This window comes from Miscanthus floridulus, chromosome 1 (assembly GCF_019320115.1).
Source record: "Miscanthus floridulus cultivar M001 chromosome 1, ASM1932011v1, whole genome shotgun sequence".
In the NCBI taxonomy this organism is placed as follows: Eukaryota; Viridiplantae; Streptophyta; class Magnoliopsida; order Poales; family Poaceae; genus Miscanthus; species Miscanthus floridulus.
This window is the reverse complement of record NC_089580.1, coordinates 27,252,674-27,265,826: the sequence shown is the minus strand read 5'-3', so window position 1 is coordinate 27,265,826 and position 13,153 is coordinate 27,252,674. Positions and strand designations below refer to the sequence as shown.

At 47.7% G+C, this 13,153-nt stretch overlaps 1 protein-coding gene across 1 annotated transcript; it reads right to left on the bottom strand.

Annotated features, from left to right (window-relative positions):
- Positions 1-10,290: 10,290 nt before the first annotated feature.
- LOC136468729 (eukaryotic translation initiation factor 5A-like) lies at positions 10,291-13,073 on the bottom strand. The gene is made up of 6 exons (XM_066467210.1): positions 12,812-13,073; positions 12,552-12,699; positions 11,259-11,381; positions 10,773-10,829; positions 10,604-10,678; positions 10,291-10,516 (listed from the first exon to the last, which is right to left on the bottom strand). Exons 2-6 carry the CDS (start codon positions 12,675-12,677, stop codon positions 10,412-10,414), a joined length of 486 nt encoding a protein of 161 aa, XP_066323307.1. The 5' UTR covers positions 12,678-12,699; positions 12,812-13,073; the 3' UTR covers positions 10,291-10,411.
- Positions 13,074-13,153: the final 80 nt, after the last annotated feature.

The window sequence follows — 13,153 nt, the reverse complement described above, 5'->3', positions numbered from 1 at the left end:
GTGAACCTTGTGGATCGGTTTGGGGTCATTCTTAGGCTCCAAAGCATCGCTGGGACCTCTGCAACCCATCGCTTGGTGTACTTATTGAGTTGGTCGAAGATGCATGGCTTGAGTCCTTAAAGGACCATGCCATTAGCCCATTCGACCTGACCGTTAGTATGTGGATGTCCGACCGAGGCCCAGTCGATCCTAATGCCGTATCCATCACAAAAGTCCAGGAACTTCTTCTTGGTGAAGTTAGTTCTGTGGTCAGTGATGATGTAGTTAGGAACACCGAAATGGTAGATGATGTCAACGAAGAACTTGACCGCCTCTTCCGAGCGAATGTTGGTGATGGGCTTCGCCTCTATCTACTTGGTGAATTATTCCACTACTATGAGTAGGTGAGTGAAGCCGTCCGAGCCCTTTTTGAGGGGTCCTACCATGTCGAGGCCCTAGACTACGAATGGCTAGGTGATGAGGATGGTTTGAAGCTCCTATGCTGGCAAATGAGTTTATCGAGCGTAGAACTGGCATCCTCACACCCATGGATGACCTCCTCTGCCTCTCGTAGCGTAGTGGGTTAGTAAAAACCTTGTCAAAAGGCTTTTCCAACCAGCAACCTCAGGCCCATGTGATGTCCGCAGATTCCGGCATGGACCTCGAGGAGGAGCTGTTTCCCTTGGTCAGTAGGGATGCACTTCATGAGTATTCCTGATAGACTTCGCTTGTAAAGTTCATTACCGAATGTGATGAACGTCCTGGTGCATTGAGCGATCCATCGCGCTTTAGTCCTTTTGGGTGGGAGAATCTCCTCGAGGAGGTAGGCGAGTAGCGGTGGTCGCCAGTCGGCTTGAGCGAGTGCTACCACGGCGACATTGGCGGGCGGCGTCATCATGGAGGCACCGAGGTTGGAGCCCTCAAGCGCTAGGTTGGCATCGGGGTGTGTCTAGATCGGACCTTCTAGGATGCGGGCGGACGGCTCGTGAAGGTCGTTGATGAAGACCCCATCTAGAGACGGAACCCGCCTGGCAGCCAATTTTGCGAGAAAATCAGCGGCATCATTGTCCTTTCGGGGGACATGATGTAGTTTGATCCCCTAGAATTTGTCTTCGAGCTTGCGCACCTCTTAGCAGTATGCAACCATGAGGGGCTTTTGCAAGAGGACTCCTTCATGACCTGGTGGACGACCAACTCTGAGTCGCCACGGGATGTATAGCTGCGTAGCGCTGAGCTTGATGGCGATGCGTAGTCCGTTGATGAGGGCCTCATATTCCGCAGCGTTGTTTGAGGCCAAAAAGTGGAGATGGACCACATAGCAGAGCCTGCTCCCATCCGGGGAGATCAGAACCACTCCAGCCCCCAAACTGGGCGCCATTACCGACCCATTGAAGTACATCATCTAGTACTCATGGGTGACATCTAGGGTTAGGAGCTGGACCTTCATCCATTCGGCGACAAAGTCCGCAAGATCCTAAGACTTAATAGCGATGCGGGGAATATACCTAATGTTGTGGCCCATTAGTTCGAGTGCCCACTTGGAGATCCGTCCCATGACGTCGCGGTTGCGGACAATGTCTCCCAGCGGGAATGAAGTGACGACCAAGACTTCATGGTCGGTAAAGTAGTGTAGGAGCTTCTGGGTCACCATTAGTACGGCGTATAGAAGTTTCTGCACCTAGGGGTACCGAACCTTGGTGTTGGTGAGTACCTCCTCGAGGAAGTATAAAGGTCGTTGGACCTTAAGGTGGTGTCCCAGCTCCTCCCTTTCGATGACCAGGGCAGTGCTCACCACGTGGTTGCTTGCCACGACATAGAGGAGGAGGGGTTCTCCCTGTTCGGGAGCGATGAGGATTGGGGCCAATGTTAGTGACGCTTTGAGGCTCTCCAAAGCCTGTTGTGCTTCCTTAGTCCAGATGAACGCATCTGTCTTTTTTAGAAGCTTGTAGAGAGGCATCCCCTGCTCACCTAGCTAGGAGATGAACCGGCTTAGGGCAGCCAAACAGCCAGTGGGCCTTTGTACACCCTTGACGTTGCGTATAGGGCCTATGTTGGAGATGGCCATGATTTTTTTGGGGTTGGCCTCGATACCAAGTAGCTTCCCCTTCAAAACCCCAAAAACACATTTTTGGGATTTAATTTGATGTTGAACCTTCAGAGGTTTATGAACATTGTAGCCAAGTTCACGATCAAGTCGCAAGCTTGAGATGTTTTGACCACTATGTCATCTACATAGACGGCGATTGTTGGTTTTGGCCGCTCAACTTGATCAAGTGGGTCGAGCGGATCGATTTGGTTGGCGAAGCATTGCTGCATGCACCGTTGATAGGTGGCACCAGCGTTCTTCAGACCGAAAGGTATGGTTACATAGTAGTATGAACCATACGGGGTGATGAATGAGGTTGCAAGCTGGTCAGACTCTTTCATCGCGATCTGGTGATAGCCTAAGTAGGCATCCAGAAAGGAGAGGATTTCACATCCTAAGGTGGAGTCAACTATCTGGTCTATGCATGGCAAAGGACAATGGTCCTTCGAGCATGCCTTATTGTGGCCTGTATAATCAACGCACATTCTCCATTTCTTAGTCTTCTTTTTAATAGGAACAGGATTGGCTAGCCAGTCGGAGTGGTATACCTCCTTGATGAATTCGACTGCTGGGAGTTTGGTGACCTCCTCGCCTATGCCCTGCACCTCTCGTCATCAAAGTGATGTAGGCGTTGCTTGGCGAGCTTTGAGCCTAGAACGAGGCGTAATGCATGCTCGATGACCTCCCATGGTATGCCTGGCATGTTAGAAGGTTTTCATGCAAAGACATCGTGATTGGTGCATAGAAAGTCGATAAGCTTGCATTCTATTTGGTCAGGAGCTAGGTCCTGATCTGCACTGTCTTGGTTGGGTCGGTGGGGTCGATCCCCACCGCCTTAGTTTCCTCGAGTGGGTGGAAGGCAGTCGAGGAGGTTGGCTTGTTGTAGTCCGAGACTGCTGGGGTCAATGATTCTCTGAGCCAAGGGAGCCCGGCTGAGTTGATAATGGCAGTGGAGAGCTCATAATGCTCGCGGTTGCACATGTAGGCATGCGAAAAAGGTGCTACCCACAGTGATGACGTCGTTCGGTCCTGGCATCTTCAACTTGAGGTAGGTGTAGTTGAAGATCACCATGAACTTGGCGTAGCATGGCCGCCCCAAGATGGCGTGGTAGGACCCTAGGAAGTCCACCACCTCAAAGGTGAGGACCTCCGAGCAGAAGTTGGCTCGGTTGCCAAATGTGATGGGCAGGTCAATCTGCCTAGGTGGGTATGCCTACATTCCTAGGATCACGCCATGGAAGAGAGAGCTCACCAGGTGGAGCTTCGACCAGGGGATGCGCATGGCGTTGAGGGTGTCGACGTAGAGGATGTTGAGGCCGCTGTCTCCATCCATCAGCACCTTGGTGAGGTGCTTCTTGCAGACAATGGGGTTGACAATGAGCGGGTAGCGATCTGGTCTATAAACATGGGAGGGATGGTCCCTCTGATCAAAAGTGATCAGAGATTCTGACCAGCTAAGGAAGGAGGGGACGACATTTTAGTGATGCATGCCTCTCTGTAGCGCACTTTGTGCTAGCGCTTGGAGTAGATGGCATCGGATCCACCAAAGATCATGAGGCATTCCTTGGGGTCAGGAAAGCCATCCCCATCCTTGCCCACCACGCCTCCTTTCTTAGCCGCTACCTCCTTGCCCTTTCCTTCTTTTGGTCCGCTAGCCTATCACAGAAAGCGCTTGAGGAGTTCACAGTCCTTGTAGAGGTACTTGACGGGGTAGGCGTGGTTGGTGCATGGACTCTCCATAAGCTTGTCGAAGTGGTCGGGCTGGCCCTGCTGGGCCTGCTTGCCCGCGTGATTAGCCGCAGCGACCAGAGCAGAGTTAGCCGATCGGCGCCGATCCTTTTTGTTCTTTTTGCCACTTTGTGTGGAGGAGCCCTTGTCTTGGTCCTCGTGCTTGGCCTTGCCCTTGTGTCAGCCTCCACTAAAGATCGCTTCGGCCGCCTCCTCACTAGAGGTGTGGTTCGTGGTGACGTCGAGCAGGTCATGGGTGGTACGGGGCTTCAGATAGCCGAGCTTGTGGATCAAGGACTCACAGGTTGTCCCACAGAGGAACGCGCTGATGACGTTCGCGTCAACGACATCAGGAAGAGAGTTGCATCATTTTCAGAACCTATAGATGTAATCCTACAGGGACTCATTGGGCTCCTGCTAGCAGCTCTTGAGGTCCCAGGAATTCCTAGGGCGGACATACATCCCCTGGAAATTCTCGATGAAGTTCCTCTTGAGATCTGCCCAGTCGCAGATGCTGTCAGGTGGGAGAAATTCGAGCCATGCTCGAACATGTTCCCCCATGCAGATGGGGAGGTACTAAATGATGAAGTGGTCATCATCCACCCTTCTGGCTCAGCAGGCGAGCCAGAAGTCTTCATTTGTTTTCCCGATATATTTGGCGATGTTGGTAGGTTGTCGGAAGTGCTGTGGGAACGGCGCTCACTGGACGCGACGGCCAAAGGCCCATGGTCCCGGGTCGTCCGGGTTGGGGCTTCGGTCGTCTGGTCAGCGACCATGCCTGGGGTGCGTTTCCTCGCCCCCCTCGATGGTCTAGCTAGGGCCCATGCCGCTTGCTCTCACCACCCCTTAATGGACGTCATCATCACGTCAGGCTTGACGCTGATTGTTGATGATGCTACGAGCATCTCAGTTTGGCCCAAGGTGTTCGCGCACAGGTGGTCAGCGTAGAGCGGGTGCTAGGTTAGTTCGTGGTGAAGCTACGACCTCCTATTCCGCACTCGGTGACTGTAGTGGTGAGCGGATGGAGCGATTCGACTGGTGCGCCCCCATTCCCTCGATGGGGAGAGAGGCCGCAAGTTGGTGTCGTGACGTGGACCTCTCTGCCTATTGAACGTCGGTGGTTTCTACTAGCCCCCAGAGGTTCTGGTGGATCACCTGCTCCTAGAGGTCGATAGGCTCAGGAAGGCCGCGCAGAAGCATTGTCGCAGCGGTGATGTTCTGGCCAGCCCGAGCAAACTGTGGGGGATCGTTCCCCCCATCCATGATGTTACGCTGGACAAGGCGGGCGCGACCTCGGGCACCGCTCGTCGGGTTACGCATGCAAGGCGTCGCGTGCTGTGCCGAGCGTGTCGACGCAGGTGGTGGCTGGCTTAGTCGCCTTTGTCGTAACTCCTCACCGTGCTCCTATGCGTGCGAGAGTACCTCCGCACGAGGGTCCAGAGGGGTGTGAGTCTGTAGAGACTCCGCTACCACTGATGCCTATCCTAGAGTGTCCGCCATAGCACACTCTCGGGACAGAGGGTGGCTAGGTGCCACGACGTCGTCGATGCTAGAGCCGTCGCTTTCAACCTCGTCATCCATGAGGTCGTGGAAAGAGGTGGGAGCGTAGCCCGCCATCCCCATAAATTCAGATGTGGGAGGGGGTGGCGTCCATATCTTTCAAAGTCCCCCCACGTACGCATCCATGGGGGACGTGAGACCGTAGGGGAACCGGTCACATGGTGGTCGCGGTGGGGACAACGGGGTCCGTCCAGAGAGTCAGTGGAAAATATTAAATAGCGACTAAAGAACAATATGTCCGTTACTCACAGTGGGGTTTGAGCCCAGCGTGGGCTCAGAGTGAAGCGTAGGTGTCTCGTCGTTGAGATCGCCGGGTGTCCCAGAGCCGATAGAGGGCCCTCCTCCTCTGACCGACGCTGGGACAAGTGCCTCCTCGCGAAGGCAAAGCACGCCGAGCTGGTCGGTGACGAAGTCTAGGCTTTTGAAGAGGAAGGTCTGGGACGGCTTGAACACGGGAGAAATCCACATCCCAACAGGTGGGAGTGTGGGAAACTCCAGCGAGCCGAAGCAAGTCATGTCGCTTGAGCCCGCCATGTCGAAGATGGTGGGAAGATGGGCCATCCGATGACCAAAAGCGTGAACGTACGGCGTCCTCCCCACGGACGGTGCCAACTATTGGTACGAAAAGTGACCAACAAGTAAATATTTGTCATTTTGCCGTATGTTGTGATCGGATGTGACCTAGCACTCAATAACACAGGGTTTATACTGGTTCAGGCAACGTGCCCTATGTCCAGTTTAAGTCGGTCGGTGACTTTATTCCTGAGCCCAGGTGCTGGAAGTTTGTTGTGGGGTTACAAACGAGTAGGAATAAGATAGAGGTGTTAGAGGTCCGATCGGACTCTGGACTGAAAGACCGAGAGTGACGGGAGCTCCTACGTGCGTTAAGTATTGGAATGTGAGTTCTGTGTAGCTTTAGAGTTCTAGAGCCACGAAGCTGTTCGGGTGCTCAAAATGTCTAAAGCTAGCAGAGAGAGTCAGAATGACCGTCTTTGTTGGGAGAGAGCGCATCCCCTTTTATAGATGAATGGGACGACCTTACAAGTCCAAGAGAGAGAGAGAGAGTGTGTGCCCTAGTCTTGTTGCTCACACCGTCGGGTACAAGACAGTTTGTTGGCGCCCATAATACTGTTTGCTGCCCAGATGCATGTGGCGTGTTCTTCTGGTATGGCAAATGTCGACGCCTACCATACTGTAGGACAAATGTCGGAGCCTACAACACTATTTGTGTTCTGACATGTCTGGAAGGCTGTAAAGCACCCTTCTGGCATGGCCTGACAATACTGTCCCGCAGGTATGCAGGGTACGGTCCTCGGTATTACGGTTGACTTGAGCGCCTTACCTTATCTGCTCCGCCTGATTACTTGGGCCCTCACCGAGCGGACGTCCCCGGCCGGTCGTTCCCAGTTGGCTCCGACTGCGCCGGTCGGAGAAGAGCCATACGCAGAGGTTCAATGTGTTCCCGGTCAGAGAAGCGGGTCGGAGTCAGAAGCGAACGTCGTCTCCTCCTTGGTCAGGCCTCGGAGAAGCGGGTCGGAGTCGGAAGCGAGAGTCGTCCCCTCCTTGGCCAGACCTTCCGATCGGAGAAGCGGGTCGGAGTCGGAAGCGAGCGACGTCCCCTCCTTTGGCCAGGCCTTCCGGTCGGAGACTGGATCGCTCTTCTGGCCTATCGTTAGGTATCTGGGCCGGCCCAAGAGTTGCGCGTCGTTTGTAATGTCGTCTGCTGGGCCGAGCTTTTGCTGGGAAGCTGGCCCATTAGGGACCCCGGGTTTATGAACCCGACTAAATAGAACTCTGAACTGTTGTAACGGTTAGGGTGGATGGGGTTTGTCAGGGTCTGCCGACTCGACAAAATTTGTAAATACTTTAGCATAATACTAGTTTAACTTAAGATCTCTGTCAAATAATGAAGCTGGCCCTAACGACCCTAATGATGTTTTTTTACTACATTTGCCCTTACAACACATGGGTTGTACTTACTGTTGTAACGCACGTACACATTGCTAACGAAGGTCGAAGCAACGATTTAGATACCTTAGTCCTCACCAAAGAAGATCGATTCCTCTAAACAACGAATACACCAAATCGTTAGAGGCAAAACTACAGTATTTTGTCGGGGTCTGTCGACCTCGATGACCTTCAGATAGCTTCTCCTATATCATCTATTTTCTCACCAGCTTAGACTCCAGTAAAAGTAGATGCATCCCAGCAGCTGGAGCTAGTCCAGAGAGAATACGTAAAAAAATACAATTATAAGATTCGTGTCGATCAAACAAGTTTAAGTTTAATCAAGTTTTTAGTCAATAATATTAACATTTATGTCTCTAAATAAATTTATTATAAAATATATTCTATAACTAATCTAATAATACTTATTTTGTATCACGAATATTTATACCTTTTTATATTAATTTAATTAAAGTTTCAATGGTTTGATTTTTTAAAAAAACAAGAATTGTATTTTTTTTTTACTAAGGAAGTATCGTATTTGGCAAAGACGAGCAGGTCGCAAAGCCCACTTGGTTGACTCAAGCAGCCAACACAAACCCAAAAATAACCGATCGATTGCTCTTCAGGCACTCACAAAAGACACGGTGCCCTTGTCCTTTGGTCTTTCCGATTCAACTTCTCGTCGTCTCGCTTCCAGCAACGCTAATAATATAACCGGCTGGCTGGCCGTAAAGTTTTTGATAGTTTTTTTTTAGTTTATTCATATAGTAGTTAGCTTTTCATTATTAATAATGGCTCACATGTCTTTCTCTCATAAGGTTTCTGAGTTCTTTTACCTAAGCCGGCTGAAACCTTACCGTCCGTTTCTCTTCTATCTCTTCTTCTCCCTTCTCTACCTCAGCATTTAGCTAGCTTATAGCCTGTTATTATATTTCTCATGGGTACCAACGCCGACCCGGCCGGTGTGACGTTCGAGACTCCTGTCTCTAATCCTCTTCATCGCTACACACTTGGATGTGGTCGTTTTCCACCCTTAAACTTTAGCTCCTGTCACATCGGATGTTTAGACACATGCGTGAAGTATTAAATATAGACTAGTTACGAAACTAAATGCATAGATTGATATTAATTTACGAGACGAATTTTTTAAGCCTAATTAGTTCATGATTTAACAATATTGTGCTACAGTAAACATGTATTAATGACGAATTTGTTAGGCTTAATAAATTTATCTCGCGGATTACTGAAGATTTCTATAATTTATTTTACTATTCCTATCCAAAAACTCAATATGATATCACCATATGACATCTAATATGACACTTCTATAGCCTCCAAATTCAAACAACCCCGTGCACATGGATACACCCGGCCGGCGTGACGTTCGAGTCTCCTGTCTCTAATCCTCTTCGCTGCCACGCAGCAAATCTTCGTTTGTGCACATAGATACACCTGGACGCATGCCCATACTAGCTCATGTTGGATGTTATAGTTTAGTATTTTTTTTTTCCAATTGATTAATATAATCAAAATTGAGAATTCAAAGCAAACCATAGAATGGGTTTTTTTATACTTCCTCCATTTCAAATTATAAAATATTTTAGCTTTGCTATATACACTACTTTTATTATGCTAGACATAGTATATATCTAAGTACATACCAAAACTCACATATCTAATAAAATTAAAACATCTTATAATTTAGAATGGAGAAAATACTAGCCAATGAGGATTGAGTCTGACCCCGGTCACAATTTTTTCTAGATTGGGATCGTTACTAGGTATTTATTATTGTATAATTTCATGTTACGTTCTTTCTATCGCACTATTAAGCAGGTAATTGAACTTCTCAATTTGAAAACTTTCCTTTACAATAGTTGTTTTCTATATACAACACACACATATAAGTATGATGTAGAATTTGATACGTCTTTACGAAATCCTAGATCCCCCACTAAAGAGAGTAGTAGAAATTATATATCTAAAAATAATATATATCTACATGAGTATCAAAATATATAATAATAATGTATACTAGATGAGTATCAAAAGATGTATATTTAGAACAATACTCACGTAATCACGTGGGATGAAGAAGGGGAGAGCGTGGTCTGAAGGAAGGGCGTGAGCCTAGAAGGCCGTTGTGCGCGCTGCTGTCGACCTCTTCTGACAGAAAAGCAAACAGCTTGTTCATTTGATTGTGGCTTATCGTAAATAATCGTAAATTTCCAGTTAGAATAGTATTTTTTCTTACAAACCAGTCAGCAGTACTTCTTTATGAACCAGCAATGATACGAACCAGCCAACCGAACAGGCTGAAATCGTACGGGCCACAAATGGAAACGTGAACATGGCATTTGGCATCCCCAACAGGTAAGGCTAACACCACCCAAAATACAAGACTCATTCATCTTTTTGATAACGCTACAGACAAAAGATTCAATACATATTCAACATCTTCTCCAACAAGACCCAAAAAAGAATTATTTCTATAATAGGTTTCCAGAAGAGAGGATGACCATATTTAGGTTGTGCCTCTCAGGCAACTCAAAATAGACCTCCCGTATAGGTACTCTGTTGAAGGCTGATTTTAGATTTCTTGCTACTCATTTTAGGTTTAAATGTCCACATAAGTTCCTTGTTGGAGACAGTCTAACACAGATCGTACAAGAGACCAAGAGTTTAATCGCTCCCAAAAGTTATCTGATGCCTTGTTTAGATTGAGGTTAGGAATCAGTATTTGGCACTGTAGCACTTTCGTTTGTATTTGACAACTATTGTCCAATCATGACCTAACTAGGCTCAAAAGATTCGTCTCGTAATTTATGATCAAACTATGTAATTAGTTATTTTTTTATCTACATTTAACACTCTATGCATGTGTCAAAGAATTGATGTGATGGAGAGAGAGAGAAAGAAAAACTGGACAACACAAAAGCCCGAATAGCCTACTCATCACATGTAAATGAACGCTGAGAACAAAGACAAAGCGACAGTACAGAAGTCTCATGTTACCCTCAATCAAAACGTTTATATATCAACTCAACCACCTCCCAAATAAATAGACGACAAGATAAATAACCAGTGCAGAAGCAATGCAGCTCAGCTCTAGTTCTTGGGGCCGATATCCTTCAGAGCACAAATCTGCTCCTCGCCCATAGCAGACATCACCGTGACGATCAGATCCTTCCCCTCATTAAACCCATCTTTAATCTGTGCTTAGCAAAGCAGGGGAGTAACTGACCAAACAGTTTGCCAAGAGGCTCCTGCTGACAACCAAATATGATTCAGAGCTCTAACCTGGGTAAGCAGAGTTTCATCAGTAGGGAGCTTAAGATCATCCTTGGTGCCTCCACTTTCAGTCAGCAGGCTGACCTGCATTATGTGTTGACCATGGACCATGTACAGAGTTAAGAAATCAATACGAGCAGATTTTCATCTGTGACTAGAAGAGTCAAAAGAAGCATACAAATCCATCCTCAGATATGTCAATCAGCTGGTAGTCGGTACGGTTGACATGGGGAATCTACATGGTACAATAAAAGATGGTCAAACACATTACATTGTAAGAACTGAACAAACAACACTAAAGGGGTGTTTGGTTCCATGGACTAAATTTTAGTCCATGTCACATCGGACGTTCGGATGCTATTTAGGAGAACTAAATATGAGTTAATTATAAAACTAATTATATAGATGGAGACTAATTTACGAGACGAATTTATTAAGCCTAATTAATCCACCATTAGCACATATTTACTGTAGCACCACATTGTCAAATCATGAACTAATTAGGCTTAAAAAATTCGTCTCGCAAATTAGCCACAATCTGTGTAATTAGTTATTTTTTTCGTCTATATTTAATACTTCATGCATGTGTCCAAACATCCGATGGGACAGGGACTAAAATTTTCCTGTAGGAACCAAACACCCCCTAAACATGGTTTACACTTACATCACAGTTATGCGACGAGGGCACAATATCCTCAAGCTTCTTTCCATTGAAAATGTCAATGGCCACGAAGTGACATTTGGCATGCCCATGCTTCCCTGTCTTGGAAGTTAAAACCTCAACAACCTGCAATAAAGACCTTAAGTCCAGATTCTACAACATTCAAGTAAGGACCTGTTTGGCAGGGCTCCTCTCCGGCTCCGGCTCCGGCTCCTCCAGAGGAGCCCTGCCAAACGTTTTCTTGAAAGAGCCGTTTTTCAGTAAAAAACAGAGGAGCCCCTCAGGAGGAGCCGTGCCAAACAGGTCCTAAATGCAAATGGGATATCGAGCAGCAACACTGATTAATTATCAAGAATTAAGGAACCAAAAGACTAGTCAACACCAACCAATGATCAAGACAGAATTACAAGCTCACAATTCACCAACATGAGCATGTGAATGACATCAGCAGAACATATAGAACATGGCAATTCAGAAACGAAGTATAGTGATAGAAACGGTATGTGAGTACTACTCCTGTCCCAAAAAGGATAAAATTATAACTTTCTACCAAGTCAATCTATCTCAGCTTTGACTAAATATATATGAAAAATAATATTAGTTATGATACCCAATAATTATCGTTAGATTCACCATGAATTGTATTTTCATAGTATACCTATTTGGAGTCATAAATGTTAATAATATTTTCTATAAACTTAGTCAAACTCAAGGAATGTCAATTACAATGGAGCCAAGAGACAACATAATCATCCGAACTATCATAACAGAATACAAATCCTATATAATAATATGGCAGCCAAGATTAAAAAAAAAGGTAGTACTAAACCTTTCAATGCAGAGTGGGCACAGAAAGGACATCGCAATAGAAGCTAGGATCTCAGAACATGAATAGTTTAAGGAATCACATGGCATAGTAAGCAAAAGACAAATGAAATTCAAATTTAAGGACGTGGAAGAAAAAGGGTTGGAAATTAGTAACGAGACGCCACTATTTTGGTGCTTGAAATAAACTGACCTGCTACCTCACAAGTCACAACTCAAAGGCTCACACAACAGATAACACCAGACCACGGAACTTGACTCGGAACACACAATTACTGCCTGGCACCATCAATCAGATATCCAGTGCAACGACACATCCCCCAATACAACCAGCACACTGAAGGCACAAAACAGCGTTACCAATAAGCAACGCAAGCAGAGCAGCACATCGCTGAAACGGAGCATGTCCAAAATGTACTGAATCTGACGACAGTGAGGACTTAAGGGGGAGACGAGAAGCAGGATATGTACCTTGCACGGACGGTTCTTGATGACGATGTAGCCGTTCTTACGCACAGTGCCGGCCTGCTGCGGATAAGTCTTGGACGCGCCGGCGTCGGCCTTCGACTCGAAGTGGTGTTCCTCGGAATCCGACATCTCCCAAGACCGACCGAAGCCCCTGCCACCAAAACCAGAATCTCACACACATCAGAACCCCTCGGTTCCCAGCTCACCGGATTAGATCGAGGGGAACAGAAAGAGAGAGGAGGACAGCGAGGGCAGACGCTCACCGAGTAAAGCGCCGCGCGAAGGTGGGAGAAAGGGGCGGCGCAGCGGCTGACTAGGGTTCCGCACGGGCGCAGCACGCGAGTCCTATATGCGGCGACGCTGGCGTGGCTGCGCGTGCCGATCGTGGGCTTCACGGCGCAGCCCAGTGCGGCGGCCCGTCCGGGCCTCCCTTTCGTCGCGACGTCAACGGCTGCGTCCGTGCGTCGTCAGTGGCGGCTGGCGGCACGTTTCTTGACTTGGACGCTTCCGGCAATTTGGTGCCGGTGCCGGTGCACCACCGGCTTTTCGCGGCACGGAGAAGCCGCCCATTATCTTCTTTGAGATTGCGTATCGGAGAAGCATGC